Below are 20,915 nucleotides of genomic sequence, written 5' to 3'. Positions count from 1 at the left end.
TTGTATGCTGTTTTCCCCCAAAGAAAATAGGTATTTTCAGAAATGAGCAAAGCTGATATGTGAATCTTGTTCCATAATAAAGGATACTGTCTTGGCAGTTTATGGAACAACACGTCAACTGTGTTGAGCCTCATTTGTTCCTGGTCTCTCAAAAGATATGCATAGCATTTTATAAATAAACTAACACAGCAAAATTTGGAGTGTTTATCGTAATTTTCACCTCACAGGTTGCTGGAGACATTTGCCCTTGCCTCTTGACAAAACTCATCTTCCAGCTAGAATAATGATATTTTGGTTACTTACATGAAAAGAAAACAGATGCCAGTGTGCCTGGGGATAATTCAGAAAGTGATCCTGCACGTCTTATTTCTAAGGTCCTCATCACATCAATACCTATACTGAACTCTCCTAATATTTTAAATAAAATTTGTATTAACTCTCTTTTTCTCACTCAAGTCTCAGATAAAAGATCTGATTCACAGATAACTGTCAGGATTAACAACTACAGAAATATGGAAGAGATATAATGACTGTCAGAGAGATGCAAAAACTGCTGATAGCCATTACTAAGAAGCAATCACCTATAACCCAACATCAAAATGGAAATTGTCTTGAGACAGTATCTGCAAACATTGTCCTGCATCTGATTCAGTTCAGTGTTGCATTAAAAACCTGCATGGTGCAATCCAGCACCCCTACTCCACGGAGCTTTAAATAGGGCTTTGTGCATAACTGTATCATCTTGGAGCATGTGCCCATGAGGTCCTAGATCTTGGTCTCAGGTCTGGAAAGCGACCTGAAGAGCCAGCTGCCATTGTGCTGTAAATCTGATGCCTTCTAGAGCATGTGGAGGAAGTCTTGTGTACCTTTTTATAAAGGTTTGCTCGGCAGGAAGCAAGGCTTCCAAATCTGAGAAATTTTCCAGGGCCACAGAAGTGGTACATGCTGCATTTTTGGCTGAGAAAACAGAGGGACCACTGGATGTATTGTTGGAAAGCCAGAGACTTCGCATATCCTGATTTCCGGCATGGACGAAACAGACATTCTCACAATCGGGATTTAGAAGTGTTTGCCATTTGCATGAACCTCAAATACAGCTCAAATAACATTGCAATAGGATGTAAAAATCGGAGGTTTAATCAGAGTTCAAAAATCGTAGCAAATTGGAGAAGTGAAGTAAACAAAGGCAAAAAAGATAAAATTCAAAATGTTCAGCTACAATGTATCACACTGATCTCGGGATAATGAAGACAGATCACCTTTTTGGACATGGCACTGCAAACAGATAGGAAGACAAATGCCTTGCCTTCAGCCATGTAAAATCTGAATTACAAGAGGAGGATGATGAACACTCGGCTAGACACCAGTTCTGCAGAAAATGATGTGGAGGTTACACCACAGCACAAGCCTGGCATGAATCAACAACATCAAGGAACTATAAACAGGAACATAGCCTCTGAGACAAGCAAAGTCACACACCTATTCTATTAGGCAATGATAAGGCTTTGGCTAGTGCAGTATCTGCTCTCAGTATGGAAAAAGTTCAGAGGACAGCAAAGATAATTATCAGAGATCTAGAAAACATGACATATTAAGAGAGACTGAAAAAATAAGATAATTTACTTGAAAATGAACAGTGAACTGATCTCACATGAGCCCTCAAGTGCTTAAAAGGTCTTCTCCCAGTGTACATGACAAACTATAAAGGAGCTAAATCTGTGGCAAGAAAGTTTCCGATTAGATATTATAAGAATAGTACTAAAATACTGGCTATATACAAATTTCTTCCCAGCCCCTTCTTTTCATGCTTCCAGCACACACTGCATTGGCAGCTTAATTTTTTTCAGAATGGAAGCCAGAAAAATCTCTTCACCTCGGGGCTAAGGGGGTCCTATGCCAAGATAGCTGGACAGTCAGAATTATTCTATATAAACAAAAAATCAGAAGGTATATATCGGCAGGTGAAGATGCTTCTATGCCATGCTTAGTTGATCACTGCCTCTGAAAAAAGAACCATGGGCATTGGAGGGGAAAGGAAAAAAAGCATTGTGATACTGTGGAGTATCTGGCAGACCCTAAAGAGTATTAGTAAACTTGAGCCAACGAGCATGTATGGAACTTGCATCAATGTACAGATTTGGAATTTGTTTGGCACAGAGGGGTCTAAACAAAATTAGTTGTTTTAGTCTTTGATCTTTCTTCTGTTGGAAGCAACCGTAGCACTAGATTGAGGCTTTAGATAGCAATAGGTCATTCTTTAAAAAACCACAACAAACAAACAGAAATGGATGTAGAGATCACTTCCAACTTCATGCTGGTAAACACTATAAAATGTAAGAGAAGGGTGTTGGTTTTCTGTTTCTTAGTACCAATAGGTGTCACCAAATTCTGCAGGAAAGTTCTAGAGAAAACAGCTTGAAAATATACAATTAAAAATAGAAATAATTATTTCTTTTTCTTCATGGAAAATTGTTCAGATATGATTTAAAATTCTGAAAGCCAAGTCATCTGTGTATCAATAGCATGTTGATAGTGTTAAATAGCTCACCTGTATGCATCGAGCAACATATCTCTGTCTTCATCTTGGCCACCATCCCAATCTTTTTTATGTAAAGAAATATTAAATTCATGTCCAGGAAAGACTTAGTTTTCTAATTACTGGTAGTTTTGGTGACCCACTCTATGAATCTGCCCCAGCATATGGGCATATAGACTGTCAAACTCTAAAGTTAATACTTGTGTGAAGTAGCAGGCTAACACAGCTCTAGAAACAGTACGTTCAAGATGTTTACATTTTTATGCTAACCATGAAGCTCCAAGTGTGAAAGAAAATTGGAAATACAAGTTTCCACAGACACAGAAAAAACATAGCTATTTTGGCACTGCAGCATCAAGGCATTATAAACAAAATCAGTTCCCTTTTGTCTTGGGAGGCACAAGCCACTAGGAACATTCAAGTGAAAAGTTGTGTATCAAGCCTGAATCTACCCAATTCAGCTAGTACGTAGGACTCAACTAATTCCTTGAGTGACTCCTGTGTGGTTATAAAAATTATACCAGCAGCAGCTTTTTATCCTTGATGGTTTTGGGTTTGTTTTTTTTTTAATTCTGACAGGTTACACTCTGTAGAGTTACCTCTTCTGAACTGGCCTTCAAAGCAAATGTACTGGTTGTACAGAACCTCTACACTGAAATCCCACCAAAGGCAGGAGAAAACGATTGAATATGCATATCTTCACTCATAAATGGTGTGTTAGTGTCAGCATTTTTCATCAAAAAAAATCTTGAGATTTTCATGGGGCCACGGATGGATGGCAGTTTGTAAAAGCTATTGTTATCTCGACTAACAGTCTTCTACAGACCATAGCTTGTCAAAACAATAAATCAAGATCTTAAATTACACAAACTCATACTGGTTGGAGACTGCTTCTCTGTAGAATAATGCCTTTTCATCAAACATTCCTGTAGCACAGTTCAAAACAGTAGATTATACTCAGGCTTTAAAAAAATAGATGATTGTTTCTGGTTGTGAGAGGTTTTATGAATATGTTTATAGGCAGAAATCGGCCATAAAAGACACAGACTATAAAGCACTGGGAGCTATAGAACAGAAATCATTGTCCAAAGCACTTTCTAAACTTCAGAAAATGATCACAAAATTGTAAAAGTACTTGTCAGATTTGAAATGCAGTCTTAGCAAAGACTTTCTTTGCACCAGCATGTTGTAAAAAGTATATATAAATACTGAAAGTAAGGAGCTGCAGAAAGTATTTCTGAGAGTATGTCAAATTCAAATAAAAGAGCATGCTGACAACAGCTTGCATAATAAGAATATGGTTTTAGATATGCAATTGAACAGAAAGTGCCAAGTAATCTTCCAATCTAACACACAACTGGCTGTATTAAGGTCATACACTACATCCAAGGCTGAGAGTCTGTGATGCAAGGGAAGAGAAAAAATGTACTTATCACCTAACTTCAACCCTTCAGCATGTCCAAAATCTTACCAAAAAGTACATCCATAAACTGTAAGTGGCTCCTATTACTGTGAGACCTCAATCCTATAACCTTTGCTAGACTCATACCCAAAGCAGCCTTGCGATGGTGGAGTGATTCTATTTCTATTTTGTAAATAGGAAGCTGAGTACAGGAACTAAAATGCCTTGTAAGAGGTTACAAAGTTGCTTCTACTTCCTTGGCTAGCCCAGTATTTGCCAAACTATCATTCTGGTCCTTTGCTAGAATTACATGATTCTTCAGCTTTGTCACCCTTCAGGGAGGTCTGGAGATGACAGCTCTACATCAGAAGGCAAACAAGGAACTCTTGGAGAGTAAGGAGTGGTCATATACCAGAAAACTACTATCTTTCCCAGATAGGTGCTAGAAGTCTTGGCATCCAGTAAGTAGCACAACACTTATCTCATTGGTTAGGATTTCCATCTTGAGTTGCAATTCAATAGCAATGCTGTTAGGTCTCACCTGCACCTTTCCTTCCCTCTGTATCATAAAGTTACACCACCATAAAACTGCCCCGAGGACCTGTGCAGCCCTTTCCTACCCTAGTGGATCTGTGCCATATTAATCCTCTCAATTAGTTTGTGTTTTTTCCAAATAGTTTTTTGAGTTGAATTGTTGATGTTTTCTTGTCGTGAATGGACACTGATGCCCGTTTTCAGATCGGGCATGTGATAACATGAATTGATGTAATGTAAGTGCTGCCAGGAAATAAAGAGCAGTCATGCCCAGCAGGCTTGAGCATATCAAACCTCTGCTTTAAACTTCCACAGAGCTTTTAGCCCAGGCAGGCTATTAAATCATACAAACTGACAGGCTGTATATCGCAGTCCATTATAGTAACAATGTTACCCTCTTAGTTTAAGTGGCAATCGCCTGGGTTAGGAAAACTCCTCCACAGACTAGAGTACTTGCACCACAGAAACAGTCACACAAGAGCATGCTCTTAATGTCCCAAACCCGTATGTCCCATAAGGGCATACTCCCAAACCTCTGCCATGACAGAGAAACAAACCAGCGAGAGATAATAAGCCAAGGTGAACCTTCCCACAAAGGATGTAAACATCTCTGGTCCTCCCTGCTTATGGACTAGAAGAAAATTTCCCAAGTCATCTCAAATTCTGCTGAAAGATCATTGACCCTGAGATCAAGACAGTGAGCACCAACATGACATGATGACAATTTCATGATTGTCTGACAATTTCCTACAACAGATCAGAACACCAATTTGCTCTATGTCATTTACACAACCCCAAATGCATCAGAGGAAAACAGCCCCCTTTGGAATATACTGGGGTAGTTGTACATGAATTGCAAGAGAAAAATCACTACAGCCAACTGTGATGAGCTGCAAGTGTGACAGATCAGTTGAATGCAATATAAAAATTCTCTTGTTTCTGTGGCACATGAGAAAGGGAAATAAACAAGGAGTTCACAGATTTAGTCTCTGGATTGGAAGGCAACATTATTAGGGGTGAAGTCTGATTTCCATACCTCTAAGGATTCAATGTATCCTGAAAACCAGCAACACAGATCTTTCAGAAAAATAGCTAATCTTAAAGGCTACATAAGATCCATTTATAGAATAGTTGTTAGAATTTCCTAAACACTACAATGAGCATAGAGCAATATCAAATAATTCACATAGGAGCTTTGGTTGAAAATACATTTTATATGGCTACAGTTTGGTTCAGTGAAACCTATGGGAAACTTGGTATGGCCAGTGAAAACTACACGTGAACCAAAACGATACATTTTGTAGATGAATGCAACCTGATCCAAATGCAGTTATAAATTTGTCATGTGACTCCCAGGTTGGTGCTAGTACATCATCTGTACCTGAATTTGACACTGGGCAGGCTGGAAGCTTCTGAGAGTGTTATACAGTCCTATAGTCATAGACATCAAACCAAATCTTGGTGTAAAGCTACTTGCAGCGAACAACTGCAGAAGGCCTGAGAATGGGTGTAGGTGTACATTAGGAAAAGCTGAGATTTGGAATGAAGCTCCAAGTCCTGTCACAGTGACGGGTGGAGATGCTGCCTGAGTGGCACCACAGGTGTATGGACAATAAACCATGCTCATGGTCACACCACAAATGGATGAGAATGTCTAGATTCTTCACAAGAGGGATTTTGAACTGAAAGGCTGTGTCCAGATAGATTGCATTCAACAGGAGAGTACCTGTCAAACACTGACCATAGTGGAGTACAGCTTAAAAAAAAAAAAAAAGTGGGGAAAAATTAATTCCAGATAGACTAGCTCAGCTGGCATTGGAGCTCAGTAAGCTCCATGCTACTGTCACACCAAGAGCCTACCTGACAACACTTCAGTTTGTTGTGGCAACAGCAAACACTCTGCTGATGTCTGCTGCAGCAGTATTTTGATCATGTGCAGATGGAAAGCAAACGTATCATTCAGATAATACAATGACTGCTCTTAGGTCTTCTGTAGTTTGATCTGGTTTTATGTACATTATTTCTAGGCTGATGCAACCTTTTCTGCCTAACACACATACTGAGTTGGCATTTTAAGTGAGGGAAAAAACTCATCAGCGCAATTTTTGGATCACGTACCCATTATTCACTGGTGTTTTACTAAAAACGCTAGCAATTTTCCAGTTCATTAAGGATCAGCTCAGATCTGATGCTGCTGGCAAGAAATAAAGCTATTAGGATACCAATAGTAAAATATTTAACCTAAATAAAAAAAAAAATCCTTACTGCTTACAAAATAGTAACATAATAATCACTGTGCTAGCTGAAGCCATTTCTAGTTTTAGTGTATATGCACCTAAAGGAAAACTGTTCTCTCTTTAATTCTGTAGAAGCTGTCTTGGTCAATGAAGTTACTGATACCTAAATTGGTCCGTAACGTTTACCGTACTCGTTGTAAGCAAGGTATTAAAAGCTCAAGGTGCCAACAGAGAAGGCCCTAGGAGAAAAGCAGTACTGACTTTGAATTAAAAAAGAATTCCTCCCCTAAGCAAAATTCATACTGATTATTTAAAGCACTTCTATACCCTCACCATTCTAGGCAGAAGGTACTTTTGAGCAAAGATGCTGTCCTAGCTCAGCCAACCTTCAATCGCTCTGATGTGGATCCTGTGATGGGAAGGAAGACTCTCACTGATCTGTGTAAGAACTGGGAAGCCTTTCCACCTTTCTGGGAGACGACTACTCAGATGACAAGAGATTTATAGGTTGCGTTGTCCTATACGTTGTTTCTTGCGAAGCCATTTATCTGTGTGCCTTACGAATGCAGGCAGGGCAAGGTGGGTATCAACTGCTGCCATGCTGATTGTAACAACAGTTCATGCAAAATCACATCTGTTCTGTACTGCACAAAGTCTTATCTCTTCTAGAAGGTTTCCTATGAGTGCCCCCTCTTCAGGCCTCTTGTCTTTGACAGATGCATACTACAAACTGTGAATGTGTGAAATGGCTGATAAGCAGCCCTGTAGCTACGCTGGCAATATAGAAGTTTTACTTATACACAAACTTTGAATGCTGAATCAAATTATATGATGTGCTAGGTAACTTTCAGTAAGTGGCAAGAAATTACATCTGCTTAGAGGACCAGGAAGACTTGTGGAAGAGCAAGGGAGGCTCTAGGAACTCCGGAGTGTTATGTGATTGCAATAGCTGCATCTATGTTGTGGAGTGGTCACACTGGCAGCTGATGGAAAGTACTTCATCAGCACTTACACCAATGCAAGATGAAGACAGATGGGCCTCGATGGAGGTAAGTAAAAAGGAACAAGCAGAATAATGAAAATAAGCCCACTGAATCCTACTTCTCCCTATACAGAGCTGGTCATTCCTTGGATATAAGGGTCAATTTCTGCATTAATCAGATCCATTACTTCAAAATAGCACAGAGTCTAGGCCAGAGACACAGGTTTTCTGTTGCTATTGTTTCCAGGTTTTATTTTGGGGTGGGGAAAATGCTGAGTTTTTAAACTGCCTAAACCTGCAGCACAGAGTTTCAGCCAGGGCTACTGACAGCATCAGAGCCAGTCCTGCTGCCAGCCCTGCTGGGATGTATGCTGTGCGAGGGACCTGGAGACTTTGCCACCTTGAACCATGCCTGTCTGTCTGTCAGCTCTCTGCTGATGCGGATTAATCCTAGCTGATCCTTACATGAGAGAAGGAAGAAGAAAGATGGAAAAAGGAGGCTCTACCTTTGTGAAAAGTAAAAGATCATTCCTGTGAATGAGCTGATCTATACAACACTGGGATTGGAGGCTAGCTTATAAAAAATTATTTACAAATCAGCTTGACACTGTTCAGGTTTGACAGCCCTGTGTTTAAGTTACAGCAATACATATACAGTAGCAATATCACCAGTCGTAAACAAAGCATCTCCTGGCAGAATGTGGGCTTGGCTATTGACGCATGTATTGCATCAATCTCCAGCAAAGAAAACATTAAACTGAAATCTGTTCAGGAAGTGCTCTGTGGAATAAACAGAATAACTGTAGTCACATTGACTCCTCGTCCAATGTCAATACTTTCTCTTAACTACAAGTGTGTGCCTGTTTCTTTTATGTACAACCACTGGGCCAGAAAAGATGGGGAAGGTTTGTGTTTCCAGGCACAGCTTGTCATTCTGCAACTTGTTGCCCTGATCTTTTTCCTAGTTTTGAGGTTTTATCAACCTGTATAGAAGCAGTTTGTTTCTACTACCTTTCATTAGTAAGAAGTGGCCTACATGGAAATTTCTGGGCTTGGATTCTTCTGCTACAGTTACCTTCTTTGCTTGTTCTGCTTCATGTTCCACTCTCCCCTTTATTGCTACTTACTCAAAGGGGTCGCTGGGATCAGCTCTCTGGAGCTCTGGAGGAATCGGTATTCTTTTGTAGTACATTTCCCAGTCAAAAGCTCCTCGCATGGCATCCCCCGCCTGTGCCTCGTAGCCAAAGTGATTGTGGTCAATGACATCGATCATAGGACACACGATGGTTTTGTGGTTTAGTGCAATCTGGTCTGAAAAATGAAAGTAGAAAATAGGAAACTGCATGTCTAGTCAAGCCATCTATCATATTACTGCAAAGTGAATCCCACAGGTTTTCTGATGTTTGAAGATTGCTTGCTTTGTTCCCTATGGCCCCCAAATAATTTCATTTTTCAAATCTGTATCAAACCTTTATCTAAAGTGGACTTAATGCAGTTGGGCAATGATTAGAAGCATTTACAGTTCTTTAAAGGAAGGCATATCCCTGTGAGATCCACAGGAGTCCAGTCATCTGTATCTCTGTCACTTTGCTACTCTGAGCTGTCCCCAATCTGTCAGTTACAGAACAAGCCAGCAAGCAAAATGTAAAAATACACCTTCAGCTGTGGGGATTGTGTATGGCAAGCTCCCACGAGAGAGATTTGTGGTCCTAAATGTGAATCAGCCCTTGCAACCATTCAGCTACTGTTCCTGTGGCTCTAGTGTCTCTAGCTTTGAGACTAAATGCTACAAATTAAAGGCAAACTCCAACATGAAGAACAAAACAGGGGTTGTGTCCTTTTTTTGTACCAATCTTTGAGATATAAAGAAGACCCCACGGTATTATTCTTACTCACCTGTTTTCTAAAGAAAGGAGTTTCTTTTTGCTCTTTTAAAAGAAAATTAGATCTGTGAGGCTAAATCAAATTCCTATCTCTAGTATAAGGGCAGGGTGGGCCTGAGTCTGCTTTGGTGAATCCTATTGCTTAATCCCATAGAGCTCCTCATAAAATAAAGGAAAGTAAAGAAGATATTCCAACTGCAAGAACTAGGCAGAAGAATAAATGGTTTGAAATGAGGAAGTACAGGGAAAATTTGTAGCTGCATTGGCATGAAAGGACAGTAAAATACCTATGAACCCTTGAACAAACAAAATCTCAAAATTCTAAGTATAATAAAGCTTTTTCTCCGAATAGTAGCCTAGATTCTTTACAAAATGTAATATATTGTAAGGCCTAGGTGGAAAACTTTTTTTTTAATAAGGATTAGATTTCACTGGTGCTTGATAATACCCTAAAAAAAATCAGAGGGATGAGTGTGGAATGAACACTTAGATAGGAAGGCAGGTAATGCTGGTGTAATGATTAATAATACAGATTCTGCTTCCCTGCTTCTAAAGGATTGAAATGAAGAAAAAAAAGATTATTTTAGCAAAATATCTGTAGTTTTCATATTTATTCTCAGTTGTTGTTTAGAGACTGTCCAAATGGGGGAACGATGCTGACCGACCACTAGTGAGAAATTACTGTGCCTGGAAGTTCAGCAGGTTTTTACATCCTTATCCTTTAATAGTGAAATAAATTTAAAGCACAGGCTCTCACAAATTTCTAGGAAACTAATCTCAGACATAATGGCTGCATTACTGTTGCTATTGCCAAATATGATTACGTTCACCGGTATACTGTGTAGTGTTATCTGTAATCATTATGTAAAGTCATTTTTATATAATCTCTTTCCTGTGATGGTCCTGCTAATAGTTATAGGGCTTATAATAATCTGTCTCTGATCCCCCTCTTCTAAATTGATTGGAGGAGAGAAACTAAATGGAATTGATTTGGCTGGAGCAGGTCAAAGGTAGACTCATAATATATTAGCATCCTTCTACTGATCTTTAAAAGCCACTGCCTTTAAATAGACTAAAGGATTGGAAATCTCCAAGTCACATGCAGAGATAGCCGGGGAGAAAATGATTTGAACATGCTCAAACTCAATCCCAGTCTTCATTTCTACAACTCCGCAAGAACTTTGCAAGTAAGATGATGCTTACCTGCCTGTTCTTGTGTGTTTCTGCAGAACTTACTTCTCAGCCCCCAAAATGTTTTAGAGATGATGAGGAATGACAGGAAGATCTTGACTTTTGAAGAAACCAGGGTGTTTGTAGTTGCGCACACCAAAAGGCAGAGTAATCAAACTTGCAGCCTCAATGTTTCTTTCAGTATGCCTAAAATAATGAATTCTGCGTACATACTTCTTAGGCTTAAATGTAGTCTCAATATCAATTTGGGAAACAGAAAAAAGGGCTGTAAGGCTAGCTTACATTTCACAAGAGTGGTAGTATCATAGCTTTACAGATGTGAACATGCTGCTACCTTTGCCAGCCACTGCTCTTTATCCCACCTGCTCCTAACGCAAGACACTGAAAGCCACAGCTGAAATGCTTTACAGTTTCTTTTCCATCACCTTTACTCATCATCCTCTCAAATTCCTACTGGTCTGAAAATTTCCATGCATTATTTCAATGCATATATGCTGCAGATAAAGGGAAGAACAGACACATAAGCATCATCCTACATGTAAAAATCTTGCAGATTTGAGGGAACAAGAGGGAACTTGTTAGAGCTTTCTCCCTAGCAATTTTAAGCAGTATATGCATACATATTTGAATTCAGCACTTTTAGCATCAAGCAGAGTGTGCGTATGTGGCAATAAACAGAAGTTTACAATACTGCATAAGTCACTATCTCAAAAAAGTAGCTTTTATCTTTATGAGAAAGATGCACCCCTTTAATTTCAAGTGCTTGTTTCAATTTGGCCTGGTTAAAGTAACAATGCCACATTGCAAATACTCTTATTTTCCTACTTAAATATGTGATTACAGATGGTGACAACATTTGAGCGGCTCAGCAAATTATCTCGTGTTATCCGAGTTGTCATAAGTACTTGTACTCTCTGTCTCCCCACTGGCAAGTAATGCATCATACAAACGTTGTGGAGATGAACAGCTATAGCTAGCAGGTGTCTTGATAACTTGCTAAGCATGATCTAATCATGATGTAGTTTTCAGTCTTGGTCAGGAAAAAAATCTGTTTTGACAAACCTAGTTCCAGTAGCCTATGGAACTACTGATCTGTTGTCCACCTCCCCTCTTACTGCTCCCACAGCAACATCAGCAGAAGGAAAGATATGCCTGCATTTTTCAGCTGGTTTGCCACTCAGTTTCTTACCTGCAATAACCACGACTTCACACTACACTAGACTCTCAACTACAGCAGCTGGAGCCCAAGTCACATCTTTCCTTCTGCTGACTTTATACTACTGAGGAGTGATAACAAACAGCTGTGTTTGCCAACATTTTTACATCACTACAGCTGCCTGCTCTGTGAACATCAGGCAAAACTCTCTGAGATCTCAGAGTGGCTTATCTTAGTTTAGAAACCCATTTAAGCCAAAGAAATAAACTAAATAAAGCTTAAAGAAAATAAAGAAAAGCCATTTTGCACCTGTTTTTAAGAAAGCAAAACAAAGGACTGTAACTGAAAACTGCAGCTCAGCTCCTCAAAGCTATTTAGATACCTAGCAAGTACTGAAATAACTCAGTCTTCCTTTGGTCTGAAAACTGATAGTCAACTCTGAAAATAGAAGTTAGATACCTAAATAACTTTGAGAACTGTCTTTATGTGATTGCTCTTGGTTTCCTCCCCACCTCCCTGTCCTCTAACTTTCAAGGTCTCATTTTGAACAAAACCTGGTTTAGAACAGTGGAAACCACTGCCCCTCTCAGCAAAGACTGGCGGTCTTCACTCCAGAGCAGGGCTGAATGACTTTTCACTACACATGGCAGATACAATCAGAACTAAAATAGGGCAGCTTCAAACCAGTAAATACCCAGTATATCCTCTGTTGTGGTTTCCTTGAATGACATTGTCACATGCAGTGCTGAGTGAATCACAAGACAGATCTTTAGATAAACACTTGCAAAAATACATTAACTTTAATTTTATTAGTAGCCAGGTGTCATCTGATTTCAGTATAGTAAATATTTGCCACCTAATGGTTATGAAAAAGTTCTCTCATCCCTTTAGGAAAAGAGGGCACAGGGCATCCTTAAAGATACTAGCTATGTGTTCATTCTGTATTAGTCCTTTTTCAGGTAATGCTCCACTTATAAAGCCTATTGATTCTGCGCTCCAGTATTCCTCAAGATTAATTTCTAGATCCTCTGGCTAGTTAGCTATGCATATTTCTAGTCTATGTAGAACGAAAAAGATTTTATTCCATTTAAGAACTAAGGAGAACTGGGACTTGGTCCCTGATGAAGCTTCTCTCATCTTTCCAGTTTTCTGGCTTGAGGTTGAGGGTTGTGATCATCAGTTCAATACCCAACCGCAACCTAAGAGCAGTTATGAATCCTCTGTGACCATTCTGTTTATTTTTCAGTTTTTATAGGGTGAAACCCAGCTAGATGTACCTTCATTTCAGACAAGAAAGCAAGAAAAGGAACCATTTTTGCAACTTGCAATTTTCCCATGTCTAAGTTAGCAAAATAGAAGGGCCATGTCTCATCTGCAGTAACTTAGCAAAAGATTTCAGAGGACGAGTGACAATCTTCTTGAGATTTTTTTTCATTAGTGGCAATGTATTATGTGCAGTGGGGCAAAATCAGAAAACAGAGGAAAGGTGGCTGTATATGTAGAGTACTCCAGAGTTCTTAATGGCTACTTGTTGGGGCTGCTTGTGGAAGGCTTGTTGAAACTTGTATTTCCCTCTGCTCCTTTATGCCATTTGGGCTTTACATGAAGATACAAAGGTTATTTTTAAAAATGCTGATGCTGTGATTAAGGGCAAAGTGGTAACAAGGGAAAAGACTGTATGTGTAATTTCACATAGAAGCTAGAAAGGATATAAATTTGGAATTTTGTACATTATCTTGTTACTGATCTGAAGAAAAACTAGTTACTAGTATTTTTTTTTTTTCTCAAGTGACAGTTTATTAGCAGAACAGCATCTCTTCTTGGCTGCAAATGCTTTATCAGCTGATTGTGTGGCCAAACAGTCCTAGCAACAAAATTCAAGAAACAATAACCATTAATTGGTAAACCCCTATCCTGTCATGTACTTACTACATACTCTTTTAATTAATACAAATTTCTTTAATAGTAAACTCAGAAATTTTCTTTTTTTTTTTTTTTCTAGCAAAAAAGCACTCACTTTGCATAGCACATACGCTTTGCATGTAGTCAGGTGTGTGGAAAAGGGGACATTGTTTCCTGAAGTGAAATCCTAGACTACAACAATTGATTCTTTCCATTTCTTTGACTAATGGAACTTTGCCAGCTGCAGCTGGAATCCAGCAAAGCAGTCAATAGCAAATCATTCTTTCTCAGCTTTCTATTGTGAATGCAGTTGTTACTGGATTTAACTCTGAGGTCTTGGATACATTTACAGCAAAAGCTGTTTTAATGGAATGTGGAGGACTAGGAAGGAGTATAATACCTGCATAACAAAAGTTTTCAGGTGTATAGTAAGGGCATAGCATAATACTAGATTTAGAAGAGTATTCAGCAGTAGTAATAATAAAATAAATTGTAACTCTAATAGGCCAAAGTGATACTTCAAAATTTTACCAGTTCTTTAGTCACAAGAACCATAAAATGGAGCTGCCCGCATTTCTGAGTTCTCTCTCATACTGACTCTTCAGACACTGCACCAGAGCTCCAAACACTTCTATACAGTGTATGTCCTACTTATTGAGGGACATGGCTCCGATTGCTTGAGCTACGCTGTACGCTTTCATTTTAATGGCTGATGAACGCTCATACACTTACTAAGCAAGGGAGGCAGCCAATTCACGTTGACTTCGCAATGGGAATCCAGAAATGTCAAGACTTCTCCTCTAGCCAGCGAGGCTCCTAGCAGTCTGGTCCGAATGAGCCCTTCTCGTTTCTTGGTACGTACAATCCTCACTTTGGCAAAACGGACCATGTATTCCTCCAGCTTCTCTTTTAAATGTTCTAGAAAGAAGGGCAAAAAAAGCGTCAGTGGTGCCAGGCCTGGAGGAGCCAACAGAAGGACAGGTTGGCATACAACCTGCAAGCAGCTTATCTACTTCCATCTCTTATCACTTCGAGTCTTCCAAAATCTGCCACAAATCCTCCCTGAGACAGTTCGGAAAGTGCAAATGTTCTCTGTTTTATCACACAGAGAAAGACACTGACACTCTGGACCTTTTACTGTAGTTGCTACTGGCAACCTGCCATCCACGATATAATCATGGCCAAAACAACTGCAGGATATTCATCCATCCTCTGGTTCCCGCAGCCCAAGGCCAGATAAACTTTCTGGCATGCTGTTTTATTAACAGTGTGCTTTCCAAGTGGGTTTCCTATATCAACTGATTATGAAGAACTATTCATGGAAAGAAATTTTTAAAAAGTGTTAAACTAGCATGATTAGATAGTTTTTGTAATGAGAAGGGAAACAGACATGAAGGAAGATCTTAATAGTTGGATACCAGTGTGAAGCAAACGGACAGCTGACTTCCTAATAAAATTAAGCTGCAAATGTAGAGTAGTTGATAGGTTCTCTTATCTGCATAACCTGGCTTGGTTTGTATCACAAAACAGCATCTTTGGGAACATTTTTTCCTTCTGACTAGAAACACACACTAAGAATCATAAAAAAAGACCTAACAACAAAAAACACCCTGCAGTTTTGCCTCTTCCTAAATACATTTACAACAGAAATCCTGATTCTTTGTCTTTGATATAACACCTCACCTTGTCAGACTCATTACTTTGGAAAAATCTGGTAATTTCATTTGGCAGGGAAAGAGGGAGAGGAAAGCTTAGTCTCCAATAATTAAAATTGGTGATAAGCCACATTTAGTGATGCTAGAGGTTGCAAGCGAAGTCTCACTGAAATGGGTTTGCCACGTTATGATTTCTTCTTATATCAGTTACTAATTCTTTGGACTTGTATGGTCAGTACAGGCCTTGATCCAGACCTTACATCATTACAGATTGCAAGAAGTTTGCTATGGACTACCCAAAAGGACTACCACTCAGCAGTACCCTGGAGCATATAATGCTGACACATAGATTAAAGGCAACAAGCAAACAAGTCGCAGTGCAGAGAATACAGGATCTTGTGTTAAAACAAAATCAAGCTCTGCTGAAACCGAGCTCCCTGCACATGCTCCTTCTTGTCTCTGCTCCTTTTCTTCCTAGCTGACCAACACACAAGACTTTCCAAATCTACCTGCAGATTGGGAAGGAGTAGAAATACTGGTGTGTAGTTGTATGTATTTAGTGGGAGAGTACTGCATGGGATGCTTCTCTGTACTGAGGAATCCTGATGTACGCTGACACAGAAGAGGGAGCAGCCTGAGACCTGGGAACATCAGCCTGCAAGGATTACAGAACAGGTTGGGTTTTTCTGGAGGAGAAACTCAACACTTTGGATACCTGCTGAGTCAAGAGAGTGGTTTGTGTTCATAGTACTACCTGGGAAAAGTATTAGATCAAGTGAGGAAGGCCAAGTCAGAGGCAAAAAAAAAAAAAAAAAAAGAACGACATTCAGATAAACATCAAATGTTTTTGTCTTCTACTCTCTGGTTGATTGTAGAATACACATTTAAATTCTGAAATAAGAGAAAAAGAGGTATCCCTTTTTTTATCCTGTTTTGCTACTTATGTACTCAATAAAAAACCCAACACAATCCCCCAACAGTCACAATGACAAGAGATGTACTGTGTCTTTGAATGGCTGTCTTTTTATGACCAACCATATTCACAGGACAAGGGTTGTGTGCCACTCTGACTCATTTAAGGTACCAGCTACATTTCAGTATCATGACTGAACTGAGGTTAAATCAAGTCTTAGATCATTTTGTGCCCACGTGCAAGACTGTCTAAAGTGTATATTTATTGAACTGTTTTCCTGTTTTTATGAGCTCCATTGAGGCTATTCCCATAGTGCAGGAATACAGAAGAAGGGAAATAGAGCTTAAAAACAAAGATACAGAGACCTTGCAGGTAATATAAGAAAGTCTGTTAGGGCTGTCAGCCTGGATTTTTTTCTATGTTGTAAATTGTATCATCTCATAGCCATGCAAAATGAAAGAGTTTCAAAGTGACAGGAGATTACATATTTTCAAAGTAAATCAAACCTAATCTGTTAGGTACCGTAGCTTCTGTTAGTCCTCAGACACTGGAAATTTCCTGTAGTTCTCTAAGGTCATCGAACCCTTCTCCTCTGACCTGTTCCACCCACAAGTCTTAAGTTTGTTTGCACTGTATAATGTATAGGAACCCTGCACCAAGAGCATGACCACATTGCTGCACATTGTACAATCGACTAATAAAAAGATTGGGGTTACTCAGCCTGAACACAGCGCTCTAACTATGGGAGCAAGCACTTAACACCTTGGCTACAGTGCAAATCCTCCATCCATCTTCACCTGCCTACCCTCAGAGATGGGTTCACTGATGAGGCTCCAGCTGATCAGAGGATCCTACTATATAGCTCTGAATTTGGTACGTATCAGATGCGATTGCTTTACAATTCCCTGTGAGCTGGTTCTAGGTAGTTTCCCTCTTTGTATGTGAAGGCAGCTACCAAGGAAGCACCTAAACTCTCTGATGGAGAGAAGCAGGACCCTTACTTGGACAACCTAAATTGTTCATGGTGTTGGTAGGCTCTCTGTTACCTGTATTGAAATTCACGGCATACCTGAATTGGACCTTCACTAGTACAGGTGTCACAATGGCTAAGGTAAGGCCCTTGCAATAGACAGTTTGAATATGGTCACCACTGATGTTTAAATGAACTAATACAAATGCACTATTTTCATGCATTCTGATTGTTATCACTTGTCTTGGGCCACATAAATTCAGCAAAATTCAGTCTTGTACAAAGGACTAAATTTCATTCCTTTCACATCTTGCAGCGAACAAATTCTGAAAGCTGAGTCCCTACCTCTTCAGGAAAACACTTCAGGGAGAGATGATGTAAACTATCATATTACAATACATTCTTTTCTGTTCTTATATCAATTGCTACATAACAAAAGAGCTGAATAATATAATTTGATTGTCATCAGTTGTATTGGAGCTTGAACTCCATGAAATCAATGGTAGTTCATACTATCCTTTCATTGCTTCAGGTTCCTTGCGAACTCAGGAAAAGAGGTCTCTCAGATTTTCAATATTTTAATTTTTTTTAGCGAGAATAATATGTGAAATTCTGTGGAACAAACAAAAGTTCTCTATACCACCTTCCTTCCTCTCTCTCAGATGCCTCTTCGCACATTTCAGACAGCATGTCATCTGATTTGTGAAGAACTGCATTAAAACATCCAGCACATCTTTTGATGCTGGAATCACATATCCCAAAAGTGCTTTCATCTACTCAATTAGTCCCATGATTGAATAATTTTATTATTTTCTCCTTGTCGCTCAAAGAACAACTCACAAAAAAGAAGTATACAAACAAAATTGCATGTCTTGTTCACACAGAATTCTAAATGCATCCTCATTTAGACATATCTGGAAGTAATCAGGAAGAAACAAAAAAGTAATAAGTGTTAATTTTTATAGAGCTCAGTTAGACAAGTGACATAAAAAGATCAGGTCTATGTATGAATCAAAGTATATGGATTACTAGAGATACATAAGGTATCTAGATTTGTTAAAACAGCTACATATTAGTAATATCCTAACAATAAGTCATAACATAGTCAAACAGATGCCAGTAACAATACCTACCATATCTTTAGTTTTGAGATTTGGCCAAGAAGGGAGTTTGGGAATTTATTTGGGAAAAATTCTCAATAACTACAAAAACATCATGAAGGATTTAAGTTCAACGACAAACTCCAATATGGTTGTGATAATGAAAATATCTTAAAGTGGAGGAAAAAAATCCCTTTTGGATCCATAAGTAATGATTTTTTTAACTTAAATCAATATGAAAGTGCTCCCATATTGTATTTTACCCTGCAATGTCTTGTGGCCCTATCTGTTTCAAATCTTACCAATCTCTAAAAGCACAAACAAACACACAGTAACAGCCAGAGACAGTAGAACAATAATAATTTTAAAGAAAACTGTCATATTTTCTATTATTTGTATAAGTAGTAAAAACATATCTTTCATGTTGAACGACTCATTAAAGCCACTCCCGCATTACTCAATATACCGGTATTATCATAGGTGACACTCTTAAAAGCAAAACAGCAATTCTGCAGGACCTGTGGTCAGCAGCTGACTTTAAAGGCTAGCTACTTAATAAAAGAGCCCATGTTTGAACCAGGGGTCATGAAGACATAGATGCTCTGACAAAGACAATACCTGGGAATCTCACAGCTCAAGTGTTGCTTAAAACAGACTAGACAAGACTTTAAAATTCTCTGTATGGGAATAATTTTGATTAACAAATGGTCTAGGTGCTTGCGATTACTAACAAATTTTGATTTTTTTAACCTTGTCTTTTCCAAAAAATATCAAAATAAATTGCCCTTTTCCACAGAACTCCATAAATTTCCTTCACAGAAGAGAACACCAAAAGATATTTTATTTCCCATAGTACAACTGCATTTTCTCACAGTTCCCAATTATTGTGTTGCTAATGTTATCTCCAGAAGAAACATCTCACACACAAAACCTATATATTACACATATACATTTAGAAGGAAGTAAACTCAAGTGCCCAAGTAAACATGCATCAATCAATGTCAGAGCAAAACTATAATTCTAAAGAAATTCTCTGAAAGAAATTATAATGTGGTGTGCAAAATAGAAAGCAACCTGTAATATAAAGGCCTTTAAATGTCCAGCGGACAACACATTCTGCCCATTTATTACCAAAGGAAACTGTTCAAGCAGGCTTGCCATGACAATAAAACAGGGAGGTAGGATGTTTTCATCTATATGCTGTAATATTACATAAATTTCACTTTCAGAGTTAGGCACAAGAGAGAAGCCAGTATTTAAATTCTACAGTGAGATACGAATGGTGCACTTTGGATATAAAGAAGCCAAAGCCCCTGTAACTAGATATGGGGAATAAATGTCTAATTTGGAATTTAAAAGAAAATACATCATTCTTTTCTTCACAGTGTTGATCAAATGAACCCATAAATCATACATTTGACACATGCCAGGCACCTGCCAGGGCAAGAGTCGGCACAGGTGATGACAAATAAAGAATAATGCACGGGCAGGAGGTTTAGAGGCTGTCACTGCTCTGACAAGTGATGATAAAGGGAAGCATTACGTCTCTTCTAGTGATAGCCTGTAAACAAATTCTCCATTGCAATTGTTTTGGGCCTTCTCTGTCTTCATTTAAAGTCTGGTGAAGTTTTTCTAAAAGAATAGCAGACACACAATTGCCTGGTCATAGTAATTAAAGATATACTCAGGCAGAGTAACCAGTTACTTAATTTGGTGCCCAGAAATAAATTGGAAAACAAGGTTCTGCCTTTGTCAGAAAAAAAAAAAAAATCATAGTAGTAAGAAGCAGAACTGCGATTCTTCTCTCCTGGTGGAATGCATACAGGAAATATTTCATTATCACACTGGTACCCTGTGGCAACATGTGCCATGTGACAAGCAATGTTCCTCCAAGGTTATTGAGAAGGTGTTAAGAGAGGCTTAAAAGATGATGTGAAAGCTAGAGCTGGCCTTCAGGACTTGCTTGACTGCAGCATGGACTGTGAAAGAGGGAGGAAAACACAAAGAAAATAAAGCCTTTTGTTACGCCTCTCTTCTGGACAGACAGGCAGGTCCATCTGAAATCTGGGTCTGAAAACACAGCTTACCCTCTGCACCTCTGTAGCACCTCCAATTTCTGCCCCAAAGTACTGACAACCTCTGTTATAGTACCATTGACCTGCAAATTATCAAATAATTAAGAACAGCAATAGAGCCTGCTAAATGCCCTGATAAACAACCGGAACTAAATCTGTTTCTTTTTAACTTTAATTGACTGAGAAGTGTGTAATTTGAGCTGTTCTGCCATTCCCAACATGAGCCATATAAAAATAGTTCAAGAAAAAATTACAGTAGTAGAAAACATACGCTGGCCTCTCCTGTTACCTCAGCACAGGCATACGGGAGGAAGCAACGTGGCCAAAACCATAGTGGTCTGTGATCTTAGGTCAGTAAAATAATCTGCAAGTGACTATT

At 38.9% G+C, this 20,915-nt stretch overlaps 1 protein-coding gene across 1 annotated transcript in view; it reads right to left on the bottom strand.

Moving 5' to 3' along the window:
• GALNTL6 (polypeptide N-acetylgalactosaminyltransferase like 6) overlaps positions 1-20,915 on the bottom strand; it is a 515,167-nt gene that overhangs the window by 82,025 nt on the left and 412,227 nt on the right. Inside the window, exons 5-6 of the mRNA XM_052779102.1 lie at positions 14,556-14,741; positions 8,819-9,002 (exon numbers count right to left, since the gene is read on the bottom strand). Coding sequence (XP_052635062.1) covers positions 8,819-9,002; positions 14,556-14,741 — 370 coding nt within the window. The remainder of the gene's footprint in view (positions 1-8,818; positions 9,003-14,555; positions 14,742-20,915) is intronic.

The sequence above is a fragment of the Harpia harpyja genome, chromosome 2 (assembly GCF_026419915.1).
Source record: "Harpia harpyja isolate bHarHar1 chromosome 2, bHarHar1 primary haplotype, whole genome shotgun sequence".
NCBI classification, from domain to species: domain Eukaryota; kingdom Metazoa; phylum Chordata; class Aves; order Accipitriformes; family Accipitridae; genus Harpia; species Harpia harpyja.
This window is presented reverse-complemented; position numbering and strand designations above follow the sequence as displayed.